The sequence below is a fragment of the Halichoerus grypus genome, chromosome 12 (assembly GCF_964656455.1).
Source record: "Halichoerus grypus chromosome 12, mHalGry1.hap1.1, whole genome shotgun sequence".
In the NCBI taxonomy this organism is placed as follows: Eukaryota; Metazoa; Chordata; class Mammalia; order Carnivora; family Phocidae; genus Halichoerus; species Halichoerus grypus.
Window position 1 is genome coordinate 18,049,438 of NC_135723.1, and position 25,565 is coordinate 18,075,002.

Consider the following 25,565-nt stretch of genomic DNA (forward strand, 5'->3'; position numbering starts at 1 on the left):
CTGGAGTCCCGGGATCGAGTCCCGCATCGGGCTCCCTGCTCAGCAGGGAGTCTGCTTCTCCCTCTCCTGCTCCGCCCTCTTGTGCTCTCTCTCTCTCTCAAATAAATAAATAAAATCTTTAAAAAAAAAAAAAAAAAAAAAAGAAATGCAAATGACAGTATTATCCTCCTGGACAGAATTATTTTGGGAATATTAAATGATGTAAATAGATAATTATAGAACCTAAAAATACATTTAAGTGGGTGCTTTTTCTTATCACAAATATACTTGATCACACAGAAAAGAGAGAAAAAAGACTAAATTAACTATAAGGAAGGTATTTTTTTTTTAAATCAAACGCATGCTCTTCCACACTGGTTCCTTTGGAAGGCTGTGCACCGTACTCTATGCTGTTGTGCACACACACTAGTTTAATTCACTTCAGAGTTAATTTACAAACACAAAAATTACAAATTTTGACTATAGCTCCCTATTCTTACATATTACATCAAATGAAAAAGCCAGTTATCTTTAAAAATATGTTAATTGAAAAAAGAAAGTATAGAATGTGCCTAAAAAATATGGCAACACAGTGTTTAGTTTAAAATGGATCCATTTAATATTGCCAAACACTTGAATTAAGCAGTTTTAGATAACTGTCTCCTGATACAGTTTTCATGTTGGTGGTATAGACTAATATCTTAACTATGGAACTTTTAATAGTTAACTGAGATACTTAATTCTTGCAGTGGCACATTCACCAACAACAAAATTCTCTTAGTAACACTCCCAGACCATGGAACTTTATAATTATAAAAAAAAATTAAAATTATCATCAACTGCGGGGAGGCATAAAAATAACATCATAAATAAATCACTAAAAACAGGGTATGGAAATTAGGTTTTTAAATTAAAAATTATATTTCTCTAAGAAATATTTCAAATATATAATCATTGCCAGACTGGTTACCAAAATTTTATACATAAAATGTGGGGGACAAACTAATTTTATCATTTTAGGTACAGGTGTATTTACCAAGCTCTCAATCTTGTAGGATCTAGAAGACTTGAAATGTAATGAAGTTAATGTCATTTAAAGAGTTTCATGCATCTTAGTTTTAAATTATTGAAAACATCACACATAATTAAATTCAGTTACATACAGTTTAAAACAAATACCTTGAGGTGTCCTTAATGAATTAGGAAGTACCAATTTGATTTTCCAATTTGAATTTTTACTCTAAGCCCTGAAAGTAATTCTATAGAGAATTTCTTGTTCCTTTTCATTTTATATAGAATTGGCATTCATTCTGTCACTTTGCACTTATTTTCACTCAAACATGCTTCATGTTAACTTATAAGTACTATAGGACTCATCCTTTTAGTATTAAAATAAAAAGTTTTATTTATTTAAAAATGTTAAAAACACAATTCCTTTAGGAAAAAAAATTGAGGTTTTTGTTTTTGTTTTTAAATCCATAACAGGATTCAGAGCAGTATTTGTCAAAGTTTGTTAGGATGACCAGGATGTTTGATCTACCTGGGGTCCTCTTTAAAACTAAATTTTGTTTCCACCCTAGAGATCTACTGAATCAGAATCTCTGAGGACGGGGTCTAGGACTAACTTTTTAAAATGTTCTCAGGGCACTGTTTTTATGCTAATGTGTGAGAGACACTGACTTAAAGTAGAAACCAAAATGTGACCATGGGTGGTTTCACTGTAGATATAAAATGAAGTAAATATTAAAATAATTTAGGAAGTCCAGTCAAATCCCGTAATGGTCTGTAAGGTAGTCTAAGACTGCTGATGTGCTTGACAAAGCGTTAAATACTCTTTTTTCCTGTCTTGAAGTTATCTTTTCCATCATGTACATTAAATGTTGATGGAAACACATATACGGAGTTCCAAGTTCAAGAGCAATGTCAACCCAGTCCCAGATGCACTTCAGTGGGGTTTCCTCATATCCAGCAAACATGGCCGGGTTTGCTAAGAGTCCTCTTGCAACCATCACACCTATAAATTAAAGCATATCACATTTGTCCACACATTAAGAACTCATGGTTATGAGGTCAAACTTAATGGAACAAACTGAGAATATTGAAAAATAAAGTAATATTACAAGGTTTCACAATAACCACATATTAGTCTAAATTACAAAACAATTTGATATGTTTGTAAACCAATAATGTTTCAATGTACTTATAAGAATTTAAAAAAATTTTTTTAAGACTTCTACATTAAACAATTAGTCTCTAGGGATTTTTTTTTTTTTTTTAGGGTTAATCCAGATTGTAAGTTGGGTTTGCTTAGGTTTATTTGCATTCTCCCATCTAGCCATACTTATCACAGGCCTTGGTGTGCCAACAATTTAAGGGAGTAATAAAATTGCATAGCAGTATGTAGTTCCTTTGGCTCCTATGACCACTCTGTGTTCACTAATTCTCATTTCTATTTTACTAAAAGGCTATTTTACTAATAGCCTTCTAACTGGATATGATGGTGGGAGAAAAGTAACTGACTTACCCAAATTAAAACATCTACTGCCTCTAAGTAAAAGAGTTAACATAATTTTAATAAGTTGTTTAGCTTAAATCAGTACAACAAGAAAATATGACTCCAATTTAAAGACAAATAATGAAAAATCACATTAACATTACTCTCCTATCCCCACTTTTTTTTTTTGCTAATTAAAAATCAAAAAAACTCAAGTACTTATTTCTTACCATCTGTCCCAGTAATATGCCACACATTTTTTGCTTCTTTTAAGTTTCTGATGTCTCCGTTAGCAATTACAGGTATAGACATGTTTTCCTTAATTATTTTAATGGCCTCATAGTGAACGGGCTGATGTCTTTCTTCAGCAGTTCTTCCATGGACTGTAATCCAAGAAACTCCTGTTGCCTCAGCCTTTCGACAAAGATCTACAGTTCTTGTAAGGTCATCATGGATCCTGTAATTTCAAAATTACATCAGTCTACTTGCAGCATACAAATCTTAATGCTAAAATTAATAAGCTAAATAAAATAATATTTCATCTGATACATTATTCAGTTAGCTTTGCTATATTATCACCACATGCCACTATCAGAAAGGTTTTGTTCAGAGATCAGTTCCCATTTAAGACTTCAAATTTCGCTATTTCACTATTGGCAACAATAGGATGACAAATTTTACCTTACTTAGTGCTTCACCCTTTTGGCTTTGATAACTGAAAAAGTCATCCAAGTACTGTCATGGAGGAATGGAAAGATAGTATCCTATTATCTGTTGTGTATGCCCCAATCCCCGAGTGGGAAAATATAATACATTATCATGAAATATGTTTTTAACCTGTCACCCAAAAACCTATTCCTGGTTTATTTTCTTTTCATTGTGAAATTTTAGTGCAAATATTATTACTATTTTCTATTCTTGGTACCAGGAATGTTTCTCAGCATCGTCATCATTATTATTTTTCTAAAGTAGACTTCAGGCTCAGTGTGGAGCCTGGCGAAGGACTTGAACTCACGACTCTTGAGATCAAGACCTGAGCTGAGATCAAGAGTTGGACGCTTAACCGAGAGAGCCACCCAGGCGCCCCTCTCAGCATTATTAATTAGGCAGTGCATGGAAAAAAAACAGAGGGTTTCTTTTGAGGGGAAGTTTTTAATAATAAAGGGATGTTTTAATTTCTGTTAAAAAATACAAAAATGAAGTTGTTCTGTTATTTTTATAAATAAAAATTATGGTAGTCATTTACTAAACGTCTTATTTCTACATTTCCATACACTAGCTACCAATTTATTAAGGATGGATACCTTCACACTCTTAGACAAAAGGAATTTTTAAAAAAATTTCCTAAGTAATGGACTATCTTGTCAGTAGATTAAAATATTGTCTTTACCTTATTTTAATAGATACTGAAAATCTGGGATTTTCCACTTGATTTCTTACTTGTTTCACCATATCTCGAACAAGCTCTGGCTTGTTTATTAAGCAAGCTCCATAACCTTCTGCCATTGCCCACCTTTATAAAGCAGACACAACAAATGAATTGTAAATAGATGGACGAGGAGATACAATTTTAAAAGCACCGTAAGTACATCTATTTCTCTATCTTAGTGACCTGGAATGGAATCAGATTTTTATAATTCACAGATCCAACATTTTAAAGTGGATCGATAAGAGATAAGGAAAACATGTTCCCAGATCAAAAAGTACTTAGGAGAAATGGTTTTCATTGGCAAGTGAGAAAATTAAATTAAAATTAATTCAACCAAAACAGACTTAGGTATTTGTAATTAATTTCAATTACTTCAGATTTTTAGAATTCCAAATTTGATGTTTATTGTACATAACAAGATTTTTATTAATCTTAATAGTAGAAAGATATTTTTGGCTTACAGCATTCCAACACCACTAAACAGCTTATTTAACTCTCCTAATGAGTATACAAATATGTCTAATCTGGTTTGGATTATGATGTACTTAAAACCTTGATTTTATTCTTTGGACACATTTTGTATTATTGACAGATAATCTGACCTGGTGCTAGGAAGGTAGGGATATTAGTATCAAATTAAGCATCCTATCAATACCCAGTTACTCAGACTCAACCAAACAACTGTGGTATAGAAAGAAAAGGTAATTATAAGAAAGTATTCTTATAGAGAAAATTAATTAGGAGAAAACAAGTGGCGATTTCTCAAATCATAGAATCACAGTTTCTTGTCTGACACAGCAGTAAAAATTCACTTTAGGGACTGGTATAAATGTTCTAGTCTTCCCTAGCTACTTATGGGTCAGGTTCAAGGCAGATCCACACACAAAAAAATTCTAGTGGTAAGACAAAACACTAATCTATACCTTGTTTTAGACATCAGAAAATACCTTTGCATATCTGTTCCTAAATAATCTTTCCTTATTTTTTTCTGGCTTATTTGGAGCCCAAGCGCTTTAACTCTATTTTCTTTTTATTTTTTTAATTCTTGGAAAACTAGAGAAATAGTTTACCATGTTCACATAGTTTTTTTCTAATTTTTCTGAAAATTCTTCCAACTTCTTTAAGCTTTACCTCTGAGGGCAACCACAGTTAATGTCTATTCCATTCGCATAAGGACAGACAATACGAGCAGCATCAGATAAAAGTCTTGCATCATTAGCAGCAAACTGAACAATCAATGGGCAATCACCTGATAAAACGAATAGCTCAACATTAAAATTCACAGAAACACACACACACACACACACACACACACACGATACGCCAAACTCGTCATGTTTGTATGGGATAATAACTATTTTCAGCCTAAGAACTATCTGTTCAAACAACATAGCATTTAACTAATTTTAAATATTTTAAATTAAAGGTAATTTACATTTAGTTCAAATTCAAACAGTATAAAATCTGATAAAATGAACATTACAACACTCTTGACAAACAGATCCCATTTCCAAAGATGAGAATTAGTTTACTGTAATTTATGTATACCTGTAAAATTTAAGCAAATGTGAACATTCTATATATATTTCCATGCCTACTGCTTTTTTTCCCCCCTTGATATATCTGGGAGTTGTACTCAGACCTATTTTCTTCTTTTTAGTAGCGTATTCTTCTGTATGGATGGACCACAGAGTGTACTTCTAGACTGTTTTTCATTTGTGGCTTTTGCAAACAATGCTGCGATGAGAATACTGTTAAACACATGCTACTCTGAGTATATTCATAGGGTAAATTCCCAGGAATGTAACTGCTGGATAGGCATCTAACATTTTGATAGACACCACAAAGCTTTCTTTCAGAAGAGTTTACCAATACAGATACACAACAATATGGACGGCAGTTCTTGTTTCCTCACAACTTATTCTACATTGTATATCCAACAATGTGTATTTTTATTTGTGGGTTCTCTCTCCATATTCTTTGGCTATTTTTCTACATGTAATTCTTCTTTTAATTGTTCTTTATTTTCTTATTATTTTTAAAAATTTTATTTATAAAACAAAGAAATGAGTTCTGCTATCGTAAATATATATCTATTTTAAAGATTTTATTTGAGAGAGAGAGAGAGAACGAGCAGGGGGAGGGGCAGAGGGACAAGCAGACTCCCCGCTGGGCACGGAGCCTGATACAGGGCTCGATCCCAGGACCCTGAGATCACCACCTGAGTCCAAGTTAGACGCTTAACCGACTGAGCTATCCAGGTGCCCCTCTATCGTAAATATTACATTCTTTCCAGGTTTTGGTTTGTCTTTGAGTACACGTGTGCTCCTTTCTAACATATAAAAGTTTACATTTTAATATAGAAAATGTGTCAGATACTTCCTAGGTTTTAAGGACATATTTTTCCCATCTTCCTTTGGGTTAGTGTTATAAACTCTGGATAGATGTATTTTAATCTTTCTAAAGTTCTTTTGAGGACTACCTGTATGAGATTCACTAGGTGTTTGCCAAAATGCAGATTTCTGAGCATCATCCCAGTTTCACTGATTCAGAATTTTTTTCTGTTTATTTTTATTTTTTTATTCAGAAATTCTATGGCAATCCACTGATTTATAGGACTAACATGGGGTGGGAGAATTTGCTTTTCCCCAAGGATATAGGATGTTTTTCCCTTTATAACTCAGAGTTAGAGTTTCAAGTTAATAACCATTTATTAGTTTAATATATTTTCAACACAGGGCTAGAAGCTAAGGATACAAATCCATAAAAGATAATTCCAGACTTCAAGGAGCCCATAGTCTAGAGAATGGGAGACAGGCATACAAAGAGGATATTATAATACAGTAGAATTAAGTCCAATAAAAAGCCTGTGAGAGAGGATAATAGTGGAGGGTGATCTGGCAAACTCCCTGAACACAAACTTTGAGAGCTGGATTAAGAAGCATGCAGTGTCGTTTGCCAGAGAGATATGGATCTGGGGGACGGGCATAGCTGAGGAAAGGATATTCTAGGTAGAGAAGTATGAGAGGATGGGGCACTTTCAGGAACTTAAATAAGTTAGTATTATTAAAGAATAAAGTTGGTGGAGGGTGCCTGGGTAGCTCAGTTGGTTAGGCTTCTGACTCTTGGTTTCCACTCAGGTCATCTCATGGGTCATGGGATGGAGCCCCATGACAGGTTCTGTGCTCAGTGGGGAGTCTGCTTGAAAGATTCTTTCCCTCTGCCCCTCTCCCACTAGCATGTGCACATACACTTTCTCTCTCAAAATAAATAAATAAATCTTAAAAAAAAAAAAAGAGTAAGGTTGGTGGGCTGTGGAGAGAAACTAATGGAAGATAAAGCTGCATAAGATATATTCAGAGGCTGGATCATGAGGAACATTATAGATTATTCACAGGTATTGGGATTTTATTTTAAGTAATCTCTTCACCTAACCTGGGGCTCGAACTCACCACCCTGAAGTCAAGCGTCACATGCTTTACTGACTGAGCCAGCCAAGTACCCTGACACGTACTGGAATTTTACTCATTAGGCCACTGTTTTTCAATCTTTAGCAAACTCAGAATCACCTGGAGGGCTTTTTAAAACAGACTGCTGGACCACATACCCAAAGTTTCTGATTCAGTGGGCCTGGGGCAGAGCTGAGAAATTTCCATTTTGAACAAGTTTCCAGATGATGCTGATGCTGCTGGCCTGGGGTTTCAGCCCTTGAGAACCACTGCTTTAGGCCATGAGCGGTCCAAGAAGGATTTTAAGCAGGGAAGAGATGTGATCAAATTTACATTTTACAAAGGTTCCTTTGGGCTATTTGTAGGATGGTTTGGAATGGGGCAAGACCGGAGGCAGTGAGATAGGAACCTAATAGCTCAGGTGAGAGGATGGGGCCCTAAGGAAGGCTAACCTCATGCTTAGATATATCATCCATAGTTTACAAGGCACAGAATAAAAGCATACTTAAAAAACTTATTACAAACATAAAAAAACTAAAAGATTTAAAAATAAAATATCTGAATTGTGCTGTTTCTGATCAGACAAGATTTTTTTTTTTTTTTTTAGTTTTATAAAGTCAGCAAACTCTGGGTTTCACATACCTTGGTTTGTCGTAAATTCACTGTCTCGGGCTTTTATAGATCTGACAAAATCAGCAGCAACTATCATTGGTGTATAGCACAGATCACAACTGTATTTTCTTACTAATGTTCTAAAAGCCAACCTGCAAGCATATAAAACTTTAATTAGGCATTTAAAAAACACCACAATCATATGTACTTCCAAGTTTAATTTAATTATTAAATATTTATTAGAGGAAAGTTCTACCTTTGAGAGGCTAGAGTAGATGTACTTTTTCCTATTATGGCTGTGAAAAAAAGAAAAAAACAAGCCCAGATTGGAGTCATTTGCCCCTCCATGACCATAAACCAAGACTTAATTACAGTTTCAACCTATTCCAGGAATGTGACCTTTTAAAAGTCAATCTGAAATTTCTTGAACAGCAATAGTATAGTACTCTGCAGGATAAAAAAAAATCCCTGTTGTTCCCATCCCCACCAAAAGATATCCTGGCCTGAACCAATCCTTTCTTTTCTTTTGCTAATGACTACTTGTTCCATCCTCCTTCCTGTAAAAACCTCCCATTTTATAGAACTCCATGGTGCACCTCTCTACCTGCTAGGTGGGATGCTGTGCGATTCATGAATTGCTTAATAAAGCCAGTGAGATCTTCACATTTACTCAGCTGAGTTTTGTTTTCTTTAACACTGCTCGGTATATTATATATAAAACAAACATAAGAAAACTCTGAAAGGTGGAGAGAAGAGAACAGAAAGGCTAGTGACCTTGGGACCTGAGGAACAACAGTGGTGAGTTCCCTGGGTTTCCTTTTTGCCTCAAATATCCCAGATTTGGACCTGAAGAAGCTGGAACTCAGAAATACATGAGTGCAGACAAAAAGAGCCCCAACAAAAGTCAGCTCTCTCACCAAAGGACTAGGAAAGGGGAAGCCTAGCAAGACAGAACAATTTTAAATAGTGGCTCTACTCCAGCCAAACACCAGAGATAAAACTGTGGCCCCACCTCCAGAAGCAAAGGTTGAGTGGGGAGCTTAGATTTGTACTTTTCCAGGGCCAAACAAAGTTCTCTAATACCTCTTCATAGTGGTGTCAGGGAAAGCCAGGTAGGAGCTGGGACTTTAATACTTTCTCCCTTCCCACAGTAAAAAACAAAACAAAAAAAACCAAAAAAAACCTTTCTCCCTTCCCACTGTTAAGTAGTATCAGAGGATGCTTAGTGAATGGCCAGGACTTTCAATAGAGCCCAGCAGGTACCAGGCCATCCCCTCCATGGCTTACCCCCAGCCAGCAGTAATGAGGAGCCCCCTGTCCCCAGAGTGTCAAAGAAGACGAAATAGGAAATTTGGACTTTTACTTTCACCTCAGAGTGATGAGGTAGTGCTTTCTCATTCCTTTCCTGCTATAGTGATGGCAGGAAAAAAAAAGTTAACACAGAAGGTTCGATATTTAGAATCAATCAATATAGTCCACTTTATTAAAAGGCTAAAAGAAAAATCACATAATTGTATCAATCAATGTAGAAAAAGCATTTGACAAAATAATATTCATGATAAAAAGAAAAACCCTCAAGAAAACAGGAATAGGTAGGAACTTTCTCCACTTGATAAAAAGCATCCACAAAAAACTCCTACAGCTAACATACTTAAAGGTGAAAAACGGAACATATTTCTCCTAGATCAAGAACAAGGCAGGGGCACCTGGGTGGCTCAGATGGTTAAGCGTCTGCCTTCCGCTCAGGTCATGATCCCAGGGTCCTGGGATCGAGCCCCACATCGGGCTCCTGGCTCAGCGAGGAGCCTGCTTCTCCCTCTCCCTCTGCCTCTCTCCCTGCTCATGCTTTCTCTCTCTCTCTCTGTATCTCTGTGTCTCAAATGAATAAATAAAATTAAAAAAAAAAAAAAAGAACAAGGCAAAGATGCTTGTTCTCATCATTCTTATTTAACACAGTGCTGGAACTTCTACTCAGTGTATGAAAAGGAAATAAAAGGCATATGATGGAAAGGAAAAAATAAAACTGTCCCTATATGTAGATGAGATGATTGTCTACATAAATAATCCCAAGGAATTTATTTTAAAAAACCTCCAATAAGGAAGTTCAGTAAGTTTATAGGATACAAAATCAACATAAAAATCAATTTTATTTCTATATACCAACAGTGAATACATGGACACTGAAGTTAATAGTATAAAGCCATTTACAATTGCTACAAAAAAAGAAATAATCAAGTGTCTTACAAAACATGTATAGCACTTAATATGCTGAAAACTACACACAACGATGAAAAAAATAAAAGATCTAAATAAATGGGAAAGATACTATGTTCATGAGTTGGGAGACTCAACATAGAAAGGAATTCAATTCTCAAATTGATACACATATTTAATATAATTCTTCTGAAAATTCCAGCAAGATAATTTATAAGAAATTATTGAGAAAGGCAAAGGAACTAGAATAGCTAAAACAATACTGAGAAAGAAAAATAAGTGGGAAGAATTAATCTACCCAACTTAAAACTTATTATATAGCTATAGTAATCAAGATTGTGTAGTACTAGCAGGGATATAGACTCATAGATCAATAGAACTGAATAGGGAAAAAAAAAAAAAAAGAACAGAACAGGGAATGTAGATAAAGAGCCAGATAAACATGCCCAAATGATTTTTGACAAAGATGCAAAAGAAATTCAATACTGGAAAGATAGCCTTTCAACAAATGGTGTTGGAGTAATTAGACATCCACAGGCAAAATAAAACAAAACAAAAAATACCCCTTCAACCTAAGCCTCACATTTATACAAAAATTAACTCAAAATTGATTTAAATGTAAAACAAAAAAAAACAAGACTTTTTGAAAAAAAAGTAGAAGAAAAACTTTAGGACTAAGAGCTACACAAAGTTCTCTTACACTTTACATCAAAAGCACAATTTACAAAAGGAAAAACTAGTAAATTAGATTTTATCATTAAATAAAAAGCTTTTGCTCTGTTAAGAGGATGAAAAGATAAGCTACATTCTGGGAGAACATATTTGCAAATCACATATCTGACAAAGGAATAGTATCCAGAATATATAGAGAACTCTCAAAACTCAGTAGTAAGGAAAAACTCAACAACAAAAATCTGATTAAAAAATGGGCAAAGGGCTTGAGTAGACATTTCTTCAAAGATATACCCATGGCCAATAAGCACATGAAAAGATGCTAAGCATCATTAGGGACATACAAAACCACAATGAGATATCACTTTACATCCATTAGGATGCTATAGTAAGGGGTGCCTGGGTGGCTCAGTCGTTAAGCGTCTGCCTTCGGCTCAGGTCATGATCCCAGGGTCCTGGGATCGAGCCCCGCATCGGGCTCCCTGCTCCGCGGGAAGTCCACTTCTCCCTCTCCCACTCCCCCTGCTTGTGTTCCCTCTCTCGCTGTGTCTCTGTCAAATAAATAAATAAAATCTTAAAAAAAAAAAAAGGATGCTATAGTAAAAGCAAATAAACAATACAATAAGTATTGGTGAGGATGGCGAGGAATTGGAACTCTTGTACACTGCTGGTGGGAATGAAAAAATGGAAAACAATATGGCGGTTCCTCAAAAAACTAAAAATAGAATTGCCATATGATCCAGCACTTATTCTGGGCATATATCCAAAAGAACTGGAAGACATATTTATACATCCATGTTCATAGCAGTATTATTTGCAATAGCCAAAAGACGGAAGCAACCTAAGTGTCCATAAATGAATAAACAAAATATAGTACATACATACAAATGGAATATCATTCAGTCTTTAAAAAAGAAGGAAATTCTGATACGTGCTATGACATGGATGAACCTTGAGGATATTATGCTCAGTGAAATAAGCCGGTTTCAAAAAAAAACAACTATTATATAGTTCCACTTATATGAGGCACCTACAGTAGCCAAGTTCAAAGAGTGAAAAAGTAGAATGATGATTACCAGGGGGTGGGGTGGGGAGCGGAATGGGGAGCTATTGTTTAATACGTGTAGAGTTTCAGTTTTGTAAAACAAAGAGTTTTAGAGATTGGATGTATAACAATGTGAATGCATTTAACACCACTGAACTGTACACTGACAAATGCCTAAGTTGTATCTTACCACAACTGAAAAATTTTAAAAAACCAACTCAATAGTAAAAAAGCAATCTAATTAGAATATTGGCAAGAGACATAAAGAAACATTTCTTCAACAATATACAGGATAAATAAATACACGAAAACATTTTCAACATCACTAGCTATAAAGGAAATGGATATTAAAATCATAATGAGATATCACTACACACCTATCAGATGGCTAAAATAAGAAACACGGTAGTATCAAAAGTTGGTGAGGATGAGGAGAAACTAGATCCCTCATACTCTGTTGGTGGAAGTGTGAAACAGTACAGACACTCCAGAAAATTTGGCAGTTTCTTAAAAACTAAACATACAGTTACCACATGACCTAGCAATTGCAGTCCCGGGGATTTGTCCCAGACATATGAAGACTTACAAACAAAAACCTGTGCATGAATGTTTACATTTACTTAATATCTTTTATTTAATATCCTCTGTATCTTTATAGGTGGGGGTTACAAACACTATCTTTTTTTATAGATATAGAAAGTGAAGTTTGAAGGGGTCGTTTACTCAAGGCGACACACATAATAGGAAAACAGTAACACCAGCACACAAGCCTAGATCATGACCCCAAAGCTAGGTGTTTGATGATCCCATACGGTGGTCAGAGCATAAAAAGGAAATCACATCTTAGCTCATTAACCATTTACTAATACTTACTTTGAATATCGAACCATTGGGGCACAGACTTTTACCAGCTGCCCAGAATGAAGCATTTCTACTGGATCTTTTTTTCTTTCTTGACATATTGTGGTTCGTATGCAGTCACTCTTCATGAATACAGATTTGTTTCAAATCTGACAAAGACAGTTTGCATAGAGAAAAATTACTTTCATTAGATGAATTCCCATCATTCTAACAATTTCAATTGCCAAGAACGTGTATTTGCATATATACATATATATATATATATATATATATATATTTTTTTTTTTTTTTTTTTGGGGTCAGGCTTGTGGGCTCAGGAATCTTTTTAGCTTCTTTTCACAGTATCAAATAGGATACTACAGAATCTTGTCTCTATAAGTCACTGACAGTTTTTAGTACACTGTGAAATCATCACGTTTATATATTCGGTACAAATTACGCTTGTTCGTGTCAAACACTAACAGTTTCAAATTCTATATTTAACTCACTAAAGTAACATTTTCTGCTCAAATTAATAAATGCTCAAGATGTGGAAAACGACAAGTTTTTTTTCTTAGAATAACATGGTTTTTCATGTTATGTTTAAAATTTTCCATGTTACTGTTTGGTATTGATAAACCAGAAATTTTGATTTGAATAATTTCATATATAAGACTGCATATGTCTGGAATTTTGAAATACATTGTTTTATGCAGGAAAGCTAAATGGCATTAACTGAACAACTTTAAGTAGTTAGCATTTCAAGAGATTTACTGGTCTCATCTCATGTTTATTCTTATTTGCAATTTCTATTCTTTGTATCTGAATCAGAAGGCAAACACACTTTTATTTAAAAAAATTTAAATGTGGTATCATCTAGCAAAAATTTCAATTATAATCATATAATTGCATAGTAAATCACTTTTATACCCAAAGAGGTACAAGTGATTAAATTATAGTTCGTAAGTGTTTTTAAATTTGCTATACCTAAAATCCTGTCATTTCATAGTGTTGGCTGTTTTCCATATTCCAGTGTTTGGCTTTAGTAACTTAGCAACAGATACGGGCAAACTTTAGGAAGGTCTAATTGCTCAACATGCAATTTTTTGTTTCGCTAATCCAGAAAGTACTATTATAATCTAAATATAAACCTATAATTTCAATTTCTTTAGGTATAATGTACAGTTGAAATAAGCTAGTTTTACTGACCAATGCTCAGTCTGACTTTTACCTCTTTTTTTATTTATTTTTAAAGATTTTATTTATTTATTTGAGAGAGAGAGGGAGGGAACAGGGGGAGGAGCAGAGGGAGAGGGATGGGCAGACTCCTTGCTGAGCACAGAGCCAGATGCTGGGCTGAGATCATGACCTGAGCTGAAATCAAGAGTGGGATGCTTAACTTACTGAGCCACCCAGGCGCCCCTTACCTCTTTTTTTAAAGTAAAAATTTCTGATAAGAACAATGTAAGCCCACATACATAGGTAAAACATAAGCAAGAGAAAGGTAGTTTCTTTTCACGAGTCAAGCCTGTTCCTTCTCTCTTGCATTTTGCGTCCTGATTATGCCACCTCTACACACTCAAGTCAGAAACCTGGGGTTTGTCCTCCACTTCTCCATCTCCCACAAGTGTGTCAACCAACTAGTACCTTTAATTAAATCTTGAGCAAATCTTCATTGCCTTAGTCTATGTACTCATAATCTCCCATTTTGATGACTCTGACAGTTTTCTCTGAATCCCAGATAGAGTTGATCTAACTTACCCACTACACCCTAGGCTCTCCTGTTATCATGTGCACTTGTAATTACTTTTACAGAGTATAATAATAACACATTCATTTCTTCTTGAGCTTTTGAGGGTATGGACATGTATTTAATCATTCAACAAATATTAAGTTCCTGTTGGGAATACAGATGGAAATACATTTCTCCTGTTTTTAAAAATCTATTAGACATACACAAAATGGTAGTTCTAATACATACACTGACACACAATTTAACTGTTGTGGAAATAATTGTCTAGAGAAATGAGGGAAATCATCAACAGTGGAGGAGGGAAAGCTTGAGCTGACATGTAGGAGATGGGGAACTGTCCTGTTACAGGGAGCAACACATATAAAACCAAAGAGGCTTGAAAATGTTTGATGAAATAAACCTGAAAAATGAACCATTAGTAGTCCCGTGTTATTTGAGCAGATTAGGAGTGAGAAGGCCTAGATAATCATGGACCTTATATTCTATGTTAGTAATTTTTAGATTTTATACTATAGAGCTTGGATTCTTAACCATTTTTCCACCTTTGTGGGTGATTTTTCATATGCACCCAACATGTTAATACGTGCATATGACATACTTTCATACATAGCAGATTTATGTACAGGCTGTATGTCTCTCCTTGTATATTTGTAAATGAAACATTTTAGCAGGAAAATGACATGATTAGATTTCTGATTTAGAAACATTTCACTGAAGGGGGTAGGGCTTTTGGCAAAATATCAAAGGAGGCTATTGTAGTAAACCAGTCCAATGCATGAGTATCTGACCTGGGTCGCTAGGAATAAGAGAACACACTTAAGACCTATTTAGAAATAAAAATAAGAGTAAACTGGCAAGATATTTAGGAAGTGGAAATCATTTCAGGACAGTGCATGTTTTATAGTATGAGAGAATTTCTAGGATGATGTATATACTTTGGCTTTAGAGGCTAGGTGGATGGCAGTTCCAATCAAAGAGATAAAAAATGAGGAGGAATAGGTTTTAGCAGGGAAACATGAGTTCATATTTGGGCACATTGAACTTGAGGTGCTCTTGGGATTTCCAGATGGTGATGCCTCACAACTGCTTATACAGATATGGTGCTCAGGAAAAAGCTAGACATACAGACTGAGAGTCTTCAGCCTTTAGGTAATAGGTTGAAACTAAACACATGGACGAAGTACTTAAGGATGCCATATTTTGCAAGAAATCCTTAGAAGCACCAACATTTAAGTAAAAGACAAAGAATAATGCAAAGGAAACTGAGAGATGAATTCTGGAGCTGAGAAGAATAAACCCGAAGAGTGATATTCAAAAACTGAAAAGAGGGGAGAATATCAAGGAGGGAGGGGATAAGCAACTTAAACATCACAGAAAAGTTAAGTAAGAAAAAGACTAAAAAGCATCTAATAGCAACTAGGTCATTAGTAACTTTAGCAAGAATAATTTCATTCTTATTCATTCTTGTAGTTCCAGTACATGGCACAAAGGCCTCCCTCAATATGTATTTGCTTAATGAATAAATCAGTAGTTTTCAATCTTGGTTGTAAATTAGAATAATCTGGGGAGCTTTTAAGAATCAGGATGCTCAAACCATACCCCAGACCAATTAAATGTGAATCTCTGGGCTTAGGATGCAGGTATCAGTGGTTTGTTAAAGCTCTCCAGGTGATTTCAATGTGTAGTTAAGCTTAATAAAGAAATCCATAAACTGCAAAGCACCTGGTACAATTGTTTGTTTCCATGGGTTTCTACCTTACTTATGAGCTCCTTTGGAACAAGACAGGAATTGAGTCTCATTTGTAAACTGGTGCTGGTGTGTATGGCTGGGGCTCAAATCTCTTCACTAAATGAACGAATATTATGCAACTTTTCTAGAATCTTCCAACGTAAAGCCAAGAAAAAAAAGAACCTGTAATTCAAAGATGATACTTATTCATCAACCTTAAAGAATTACTAAAAATTTTGTGTATTATAGATAATGAAATCTAATGTGAGTCTGAGCACGCTGCCCTGAACAATTCATGTGACTCATTCAGAACAATTCTAGTCAGACCGTGATTGAGACCAAAAACACTAGGGAAAAACCTGAGACAAAGTCAAGAGAAAGCATAAGGCAGTGTATCAAAAGACATGCTTACCTGAGTGGTTATGTGTATTAAATGCACAGAGTACTATTCTAGCACCTTGTTGAAATACCGTTAGCAGCATCGAGACAACCGTGTAGCTCCGGAATCGGGAAAAACTGGTTCTCCGTGTACAGGGTAAGTTATATTACAGATTCTCTTTATGTAGGAATGCCTAACCTTTTTGCACAAGAGTAGTTAACCTGTTAAATTATCAGTATTCATCTTGGGAGAAATCTAAGTGAATAATGCACTTGTATTAGCGGAGGAGATAACGGGAACTAACTTGATTTGACAGCTTCAATACTGTTAGTTGAGATACGGAAAATCCATCAGTTTGTAATAGGAAAAAGTTTGGCATCACTCCTAGCACGTGGCTGAAAAAGAGAGGAAGAGGCAGAAAATGCTTAAGGTCAAGAGAGGGCAGAGACTGAATCCACTTGTCTTTTCCTGGTTCAGTCTTCTTCACCAACCTTCGGCTCTCCCTAACTCTGCCCTTAGTATTCATTCCGGCAACTTCCTTCCCAAGCTTTCCCCGCCAGCCTTTACCCCAGGACTGTTAGCCAAGGCCTGTGACACATAAGGCTGGGGAGTTACTAACTTTCCCCAGCTGTGTTTGTGGAGTGCAAGCGAGGATCCCAGAAACCTCCGCTTTCCTGTCCAGCCTCCACCGAGAGGCCCCTGTTCTCAGGTTAAATACTTGCACAGAAATAAGCGCTACGGCCAGGCTCCCGCGCCCACCTTCTCTTCAGCCGGGGGAACGACGTCAGCCCCAGTGGCGCGACAGGAGACTGCGCAGGGCGCCAACGCCGCGGCCTCGGCTTCCCCCGCGCGCCGGGTCCTGGGCGCCCGCCAGCTCCGGGAGACACGCTGTTCTCAGCCGGGATTCGTCCAGCTGCGGCCGCTTAGCTGATTCCCCAGGCCGGCCGGGAGCCCTGGCTGGGCGGAGCGGGCGGCGCCGGCATTGTGCGTCACCACCTGGGAGGGGCGAACCGACCGCTGACGCCATCACCCCGGCACCTGCCAACATGGAAGGTGGTGACGGCGGCGTCGCTGTAGCTGGACAAGGGGCTCTGGGTTCTGGGGCGGCGACAGCGGCAGTCCGGGAGCTTCTGCAGGACGGTAAGGAGTCTGGGTCTGGCTGGGTGGTGGGCCTGGGGAGACTGTCCTGCTCCGCACCTGGACCCGGGTGGTGGACTCAACCCGTCGCTTTGCAGAAAGTTTTCCGGTCTCGACGTGACCACTCCCCCCAGCCTAGCCAACCTGTTTCTCCAGAGACTAGCAGCCCCCTTCCCTTCCGGGTGTCCAGGGGACACCTGATTTCTGGTTGCTACTCATTTCAACTCTACCCTTCCTGCGCCTGAGGTTTCTCTGAAGTCCTGGGACTGCCGCACTCCGGTGACCTAGGCTGAGAGCCACTGGCTGCTGCCGCAATTTTTGATGAAAGGAGGAAGCGTTGCGTCCCATGAGAAGTGAAAGACCTAGAACAGATAGATGACAGCTCTTAATGTTATCATTTTTAAGTGGAGTTGGAAGCATCCCTCTATTAACAAATTCTTGGATTACACAGGTGGCCCACTCACAGCCTAGTTTGTTTTTTACAAGGCGTTTATCCACAACCATGCATGGGACGACTTCAGAACATTAGTTCAGGGATTAACCATATGTATTGAACATAGAAGTTTATTGATAGTTTTGGACAGAGGAAAACTCTAGGAAATAAGTTAAACATCGTACATTTGAGAAGTACATTAAATTCTATTAATTCAGTTAACACGCCGCAAATCTCTTATCCTTCAGAATAAAGTTCAAATTTCTTCTCATCTGTTCTTAATTTTCTTCCCTAATTGCCATCACGTTCTACCTGGTATTGAAATAATTTGTGTACCTAACTTTTTCTGCTGCATTGTAGAACCCCTTTTTATATTCCACAGTTAATAACGGTACCTTTCATATGGTGGGTGCAGAATAAAAATTTTTTAATGAACATCACAGTAAGCATATGCACACATTTGTAGACCAAAGTAGGTTATAAACAAAATAACAAAATTCTAGATTATTGTTTTTCTCTGAGTGTTGTGTATTATTGCCCTTAATTCCTTACGTTCTCCTGATAATGTATATACTTTTGTCAAAACTTTCTGATGAGGTGGTTTTCTGAACTAGATTGTGTTAGATTCTCTAGGTTAGGATCTCTGTCCAATGCATCTCTGTATCTTAATTTAAATTCCATTTAACCAAGTTTTGAACTCCTGATATGTGTGCAATTCCCACCCTCAAGCAACTTGCCATTTTAGTAAGGGGAAATAATCTTGTAAAGCTGTGAAGGTAAGCATTATAATATAGTGTTGCTGGGTAGCAGCATTGTGTACAAAGTCAAACAATACAGAGGAGGCTGACAACTGGGTGTGATTAGGGGAGTGTCAGGAAAGTCTTTCTAGATGGAATTGGTTTTGAAGTGTAAATAGAACTTCCCGAGATGAAGAAGTGGAAGAAACAGTACATGTCAGGCATAGGTGTATATTTCAGTAGGATGCATTCTGGAATTGTAATCGGTTTTTGAAGGGTGAATAGTCCTTATTTCTGACTTCTGTATTTTCCTATTTAGTTCTCTTTTCCATCTTCCACAGTGATTATTTAAATCCTTACTCTTTCAGACCTCCCCTTTCAAACTCAACAAATGACTTTAAACTTCTCTGAAAAAAAGATAACCCATCAGATGTGAGCTTCCTCCATTTCTTGCCCCATCAAACCTATGAACTAAACCTATACCTGTAACTGGTCTTTTTCCCTTGTATTTTCCATTACACTAGAAGTAGAATCTCTGCTTCTAAGGACGGTCTTCCTCCTGTGCTCTGGATTTTTTTCCTGTCTCCTCAAGGGCCCAGTCACCCTCATTCAATGCCATTGAAATCTCTTTGCCAAGGTCTCTAATGACCTCCTTGTGAATAAATCAAATGGATACTTTTTGGTCCTTATCTTACTTGAACTTGTAAAAAGGGTTTGACTCTTTTCTTGAAATACTTCCCCTCATGTGACTTGTGAGTTCTATGCTTAAAAAAAGAAAATTCCCAATTCTCTAAATGCTCTTTTCCAAGTTCCTTTAATTGCTAGTCTTCTCCAGTTTGCCCCTAGTTCAGTGGTTCACACCACCCATTCTCTGTAACATTCCTAAAAATTAAACATTTCTGTCCGTAACAGTGATTCATTATGTACAGGATCTGCCAGTGGTAGAGGATAGGATTGATAGGGTTGGTGAGCAGATGCGTAGTTGGAGTAATTTGTGAGCTGTTCCTGATGTACCTCCTATAGGAATGAGACAACTATAAAAGAGAAGCATTATATGACTTTTCTTCTGATGGACAATCAGTCCTCAAATACCAGGTCCAGTGGCCAGTATTCAGCCTTCACTGTTTTGATCTTTGTAAGATCTTTGACACTATTTACCACTTTCTCCAAACCGTCCCTTGCTATTCTTTCTTGTTTTTGTTTCTCTCTGAACGCTCCTTAGTCTCCTTGATTACTTTCATTTTCTCCATCTACTTCCAAATTTTTGGTGTTTGCCTGGCTTCTGAACTCAGTCTTCTCCATTTCCCTCTTTTTGTGCATTCCAAAATTTATTCCTAAATCATCTTTTTTTTTCATGGTTTCAAAATTAATATAGATGCACACAAATACACGCATAGATGGTCCTTACCTCCCTTCTGAGCTATAGGATTACTGTCTACTGGACATTTCTATCTTGATAGTGAAAAGGCATGATTAGTTTTACATACCAAAAATTACATATGAACAAATAGTTCAGGTGCTATATGTGAAAAAGTGAGATTACTTCATTTTTTTTTTTACCCCTTTCCTCTAACCTTCTCTGTTACCATCAATTGCATGTGGTTAGTTAGATGTGTGCTTGTTTCCCATGTAGACTATGAGTTCCTTGGAGGCAGCAATACGTTCGTTTTTATCTTTATGCAAAGATGCCTAGTGGTCGAGCTTAATGCAAAGCTGAATTCCCTATGTCAGTTACTCAGTCAAGAATCATCCTTGGGGCGCCTGGGTGGCTCAGTCGTTAAGCGTCTGCCTTCGGCTCAGGTCATGATCCCAGGGTCCTGGGATCAAGCCCCGCATCGGGCTCCCTGCTTGGCGGGAAGCCTGCTTCTCCCTCTGCCACTCCCCCTGCTTGTGTTCCCTCTCTCGCTGTGTCTCTATCTTCAAAATAAATTAATAAAATCTTTAAAAAAAAAAAAAATCATCCTTTTACTTCTTGCTCTACCTAATCACCCATTTTCAGCTTGTCTCTAAGTCCTGCACATTATACTGTCTGAATATTTGTCAAATTAGTCACTTTTTTTTTTTTTTTTAGGGCCATTGTCTTAGGCCTTCATCATGTCCCTTGGGCTGTTAACAGAGCACCTTACTGGTGGCCTCTGCAGGTCTATTACATGAGTGTACTGGTAAACCAGCTTTCTGGTAAAATAGGAAAAGCCCTGATTTTGTAGTGTATGCCAATTTCTATGGTATAAATACTCTCATCATGGTCAATTTTTAAGATGCCTACATGTGATGTCCCCTAGCTCACACAATTCCTGAAAATTGAACCGTTGGCTCTCAGGAGCCAATATGAGCCAGCTCCCGCACACCACTGTGTGACTAATCCCTTTTCAGTCATCCTCCATACTGCTGCCAGAAACACAAAGCTGACAGTGCTCTTTCTTATCTTTAACCTCAGTGAGATACAGTCTGAACACTTTAGAAGTCTTTACCAGTCTCTTTTTAAACTGCCCTCTCCGCCTTCCTTTGGAACCTCAACTCCTATCATTCTTTCCCCTTTTGCCCAGCACACACACAGTGTGATCTAGACACACTGATGTCAGCGTTGCCCTTATTTCTCAAAATATCCTATGGCATTTGCTGCTTCTAAACCTTCCCTCTTCTTGGAGTAGCCTTCTCCACTTAGCTGCCTCGCAGGATCCTTAATTCTGAAAACTCCCTGGCAAACTGGAAGGAAATGGGGATCCCAGAATTAAGGCCAAAGTAGCAGTTTTTCTTTCACTTTGAGAATCATCAAGAATGAGTCTTTGCTCTTTGCAGAATGCTACTTGCAGCTGATATATAGATGAATTGATTCATTTAACCGTATGGAACACCTGCCATGTGTCAGGCATTGTTCGGGCTCTAGGGATGTGGGAGTAAACAAAACAAAGCTCTTGCCTTCATGGAGCATACATTATATGGATAGAGACAATGGTTGCTGGTTAGTTTTATAATCTCTGTCAGGGTGGTCTTACCTATATCTCCCACACGGGTGGAAGATAGTGGTTTTATACCTACACTGAGCTCAGTTCTCCATAACTATTTTTACCTCTTAATTCTCTCCATTTGTTTTTCACCCACAGATTTTTGGGTTTCTGTACTGAAAGATATCTTAATACCTAGCATCACTTCTTTTTTGGGTTCATTAAGGGTCTGTTTTGAACATAGGCTGTCTTTCCATTTAGTTATTTTACCCATAAATCCTTAGTTTCAGTAACACCTGAAAGTTTGTGTTTGCCTATTTCTGTTAAAATTCCAGCTTCACTTTATTATGACAGCATTTATGCATTGATTTAGAGATATCGGAGACCATAAATATCAAATATAGTCAATTTGCCTGAGGTCATTGTCAGTGACCTTGTTGCATTAAAGGCTATGGTTAGTAGTTAATTTTTAATTTTCTACTCAATATGTTCCTTTTGACTCACTGGTAAAAGTTAACTTTTAGCAGTGTAATATAGGGGTTCAGAGTGTGGGCTCTACAGCCTGGATTCAAATCTCAGACAGGTTGGACAAGTTGCATGCCCTGTCTTTACCTGTCTCTTCATCTGTGAAATGGGGGAAACGGTAGTTCCAGCAGGGTTGTGTGAGGATTGAATGCATTAATATGTTTAAAGTGCGTGGGTCAGTGCCTCACCCACAGTAAGCTCTCAGTGAATATTACCACTCTCTTCTCATTTACAACAGTTCTTGGTGTTTAAGAAGATGTCAAAGTATGTTATCTATAACTGTTTTGTTGTCTGCTATCTGTGGTTTAGTGCAGTGCAATTAATAATTAAAGACTTATCCTTGTTTTTTCCCCTAGAGTGTTACAGTGATTTTTTAAATGAAGACTTTGATGTAAAGACTTATACTTCCCAGTCAATTCATCAGGCTGTAATTGCTGAACAACTAGCAAAACTTGCCCAAGGAATCAGTCAGTTGGATAAAGAACTACACCTACAGGTATTTCCAATCTTTTTTTTTTTTTTTTTTAAAGATTTTATTTATTTAACAAAGAGAGACACAGTGAGAGAGGGAACACAAGCAGGGGGAGTGGGAGAGGGAGAAGCAGGCCTCCCGCTGAGCAGGGAGCCCGATGCGGGACTCGATCCCAGGACCCTGGGATCATGACCTGAGCTGAAGGCAGACGCTTAACAACTGAGCCACCCAGGCACCCCAGGTATTTCCAGTCTTCTGGATCATCTGGATTCTTCAACCTAAAACGATAATTTATCACTTGTAATCCTTGCATTATTTAATCTAAATGCATATTTAAATGAGCAAATGTGTAACTTACCAATGTGGCTTATTTTTCAAAGTATGTTTTTGAAAAGTTTTCTATAAACTACTTTTTCTTAGTTGAAAAACTAACATACCCCTCTCTCCAAAGGGGTATGTTATACTTTGTTTTCACTACCTTAATAGATGTGCAGTGAATATAGGGGGCTGAAAAATAGGAAGCCTTTGACAAAAGTAATAGGAAATGGAATTTTGGAAGTAGAACACTGAATAAGAAAAATTGGTGTGTTCACATTGGCACTTCCCACTTTATGAACACAAAATGTAATATTTGCTGAAATTATAGAAAGTTGATAAATTTGTGGTAGAACACAATATGGGGAATTAGGAGATGGGTCCTAATCTCAGCTGTGCTGGTACCTTTCCTATCACTTAATGTCTTTGAGTTTTGCTTTTAAAAAAGGAAATCTATTAAATGGGTTGGAGTGAATAAGGAGGAAGAGATTATAGTGGAAGATCTTGAAGGTTCCTTCCTTTTCTACAATTCTGTAATTTTATAGGGAGTTTTATAGTATACTTCCTAGTGTTGGCTTTTGTCTGTTGAGTAGGCACTTAATAAATATTTAAATGAATGAACAAATGCATGAATATATAGACTGTTTACCAGGAAACTTAGATCTAGTATAACAGGAGACATATTCACTTAAATTTTTTGTGTTATACTTTATCAGTTGAAAGAGTAGCTTAGGACTGGGATGACTTCTAAGGTCACTTTAACTTTGATTATATATTATATATCTTAATTATATAATTATATATTTTAATTGTCAGGATTCACATTAGGCTGTGGGGATAGAAAAATGAACATATTTCCCAGCTCTCCAAGGACTCACAGACCAGTGGCAGATACAGAGAGAAATAATGAGAGGCAAGTGATAGTACAAAACATTCATAAAAGCAGAGGAGAATGCACTTAACTCTGCCTAGGGTTCTCAGGGGTGGCTTTTTGTAATAGCCACCTGAAATTCTTTTTTATGGTTGGTATTTCCTTTTTTTTTTTCAAGTTTTTATTTAAATTCTAGTTAACATACAATGTAGTATTAGTTTCAAGTGTAGAATTTAGTGATTCATCACTCATATACAACACCCAGCGCTCATCACAAGTCTACTCCTTAATCCCCATCACCTATCTAGCCCATCCCCTGCCCACCTCCCCTCCAGCAACCCTCAGTTTGTTCTCTATAGTTAAGAGTCTGTTTCCTGGTTTGCCTCTCTCTTTTGTTTCCCCCCCCATGTTCATCTGTTTTGTTTTTTAAATTCTATATATGAGTGAAATCATAAGGTGTTTGTCTTTCTCTGACTTAATTTGCTTAGCATAATACTAATACCATCCATGTCGTTACAAATGGCAAGATTTCATTCTTTTTTTATGGCTGAGTAATATGATTGGTATTTTCTTTATTTCTTGCATGCAGTACTCTCTTTGCAGGAATCAATAAAAACTAAAAATTTATTTAACATCTCTTACAGGGGACAAATTACACTTATAGTAGTCTGGGATATGAAGTGGAAGCCTAGTATGAGATCTGAACCTGCTATAATCGTTTTTCTGCAGAAGCAAAATTGGGATAATGCACCAAGCCCATAATTTTCTTTTTTAAATATCATTGAGATGACTAAAATAACAAAAGATGTGATGAGGTATGTATTAGTTGGGGCTTAGGACAGGAAACAGAGACCACTCTAGGTATTTAAAGCAGGAACATGTTTAATACAGAGAACTGGATGCTTCTGAAGTCAGCCAGTGTACTGAGTTGAAGGATCTACCTTCATAGATGCAGTGCGGAGGCCTGGAAGTTCCAGCCATTATCGCCCATGCCACTGCTAAAATTCTGCCACGGGGTATCTGATAACTAAATTCTAGAATGATTGATACGGCTTTTCCAACCATCTCTAAATTCTCAGGTCTCAGGACCTTGCTCATTACTAGCTGAAACAGTAATAGGGAAATAGCTTTCCTTTCTTTTCTGTCTTCAGATCTCTTGGAAATTCATCCAGCTGGCTGCAGGAGAGTTTAGGAAAGTCTAGTTTTAGGAGTTTCAACATTTCCAAAGTATTCTTCACACAGGAAAAAGAAGAATAGAGAATTAAAATTAGTCTTGTTAGGATGGACACATCGATGACCGTATCAGTGGACTGGGGAGAATTCAGACATGTTCTGGCCATCTTAACAGATGTAGGAGACCAAAAGTAATGGTTATTTTAGATGGATGTGATAAAAAAGGACTTGATAGAATAACAGTGATATCTGAAACAGGACAAAGTGGAGGATGTAGGGGTTCCAGTGAATGAATCCTTGCTGACTAGGAGCTTCAGTTTCCAGCCTAGATAGGAAACTTCTTATTCATTGGAATTGAAAAG

General features: G+C 37.0%; 2 protein-coding genes across 5 annotated transcripts in view; one reads left to right on the plus strand and one right to left on the minus strand.

Moving 5' to 3' along the window:
- Positions 1-357: 357 nt before the first annotated feature.
- On the minus strand, positions 358-17,568 carry DUS4L (dihydrouridine synthase 4 like). Of its 4 annotated transcripts, none has more exons than XM_036101383.2 (8): positions 17,355-17,568; positions 16,900-16,990; positions 12,768-12,904; positions 7,994-8,115; positions 5,034-5,151; positions 3,864-3,986; positions 2,704-2,930; positions 358-1,993 (listed from the first exon to the last, which is right to left on the minus strand). In XM_036101383.2, exons 3-8 carry the CDS (start codon positions 12,881-12,883, stop codon positions 1,746-1,748), a joined length of 954 nt encoding a protein of 317 aa, XP_035957276.1. In that variant the 5' UTR covers positions 12,884-12,904; positions 16,900-16,990; positions 17,355-17,568; the 3' UTR covers positions 358-1,745. The 4 variants fall into 4 exon arrangements, with proteins under 4 accessions (XP_035957276.1, XP_077916146.1, XP_035957277.1 ...); XM_078060020.1 differs by having other exon boundaries at positions 16,629-16,990; XM_036101384.2 differs by lacking the exon at positions 16,900-16,990.
- Positions 17,569-17,592: 24 nt separating this feature from the next.
- The window catches only part of COG5 (component of oligomeric golgi complex 5), a 304,245-nt gene continuing 296,272 nt past the window's right edge, over positions 17,593-25,565 (plus strand). The window contains exons 1-2 of the mRNA XM_036101377.2: positions 17,593-17,735; positions 22,729-22,868. Of these exons, the coding sequence (XP_035957270.2) occupies positions 17,642-17,735; positions 22,729-22,868 (234 nt within the window). The 5' untranslated portion in view covers positions 17,593-17,641. The remainder of the gene's footprint in view (positions 17,736-22,728; positions 22,869-25,565) is intronic.

What these genes read in the sequence shown, in the direction of transcription:
- DUS4L (XM_036101384.2), bottom strand. Translation starts at nt 12,883, where the DNA reads ATGAAGAGTGACTGCATACGAACCACAATATGTCAAGAAAGAAAAAAA. An exon ending in CCAATGGTTCGATATTCAAA is followed by an intron (nt 8,116 to 12,767) that starts GTAAGTATTAGT and finishes ATATGCTTGCAG; the next exon opens with GTTGGCTTTTAGAACATTAG. An exon ending in TCAGTATCTATTAAAATAAG is followed by an intron (nt 2,931 to 3,863) that starts GTAAAGACAATA and finishes TTGAAATTACAG; the next exon opens with GATCCATGATGACCTTACAA.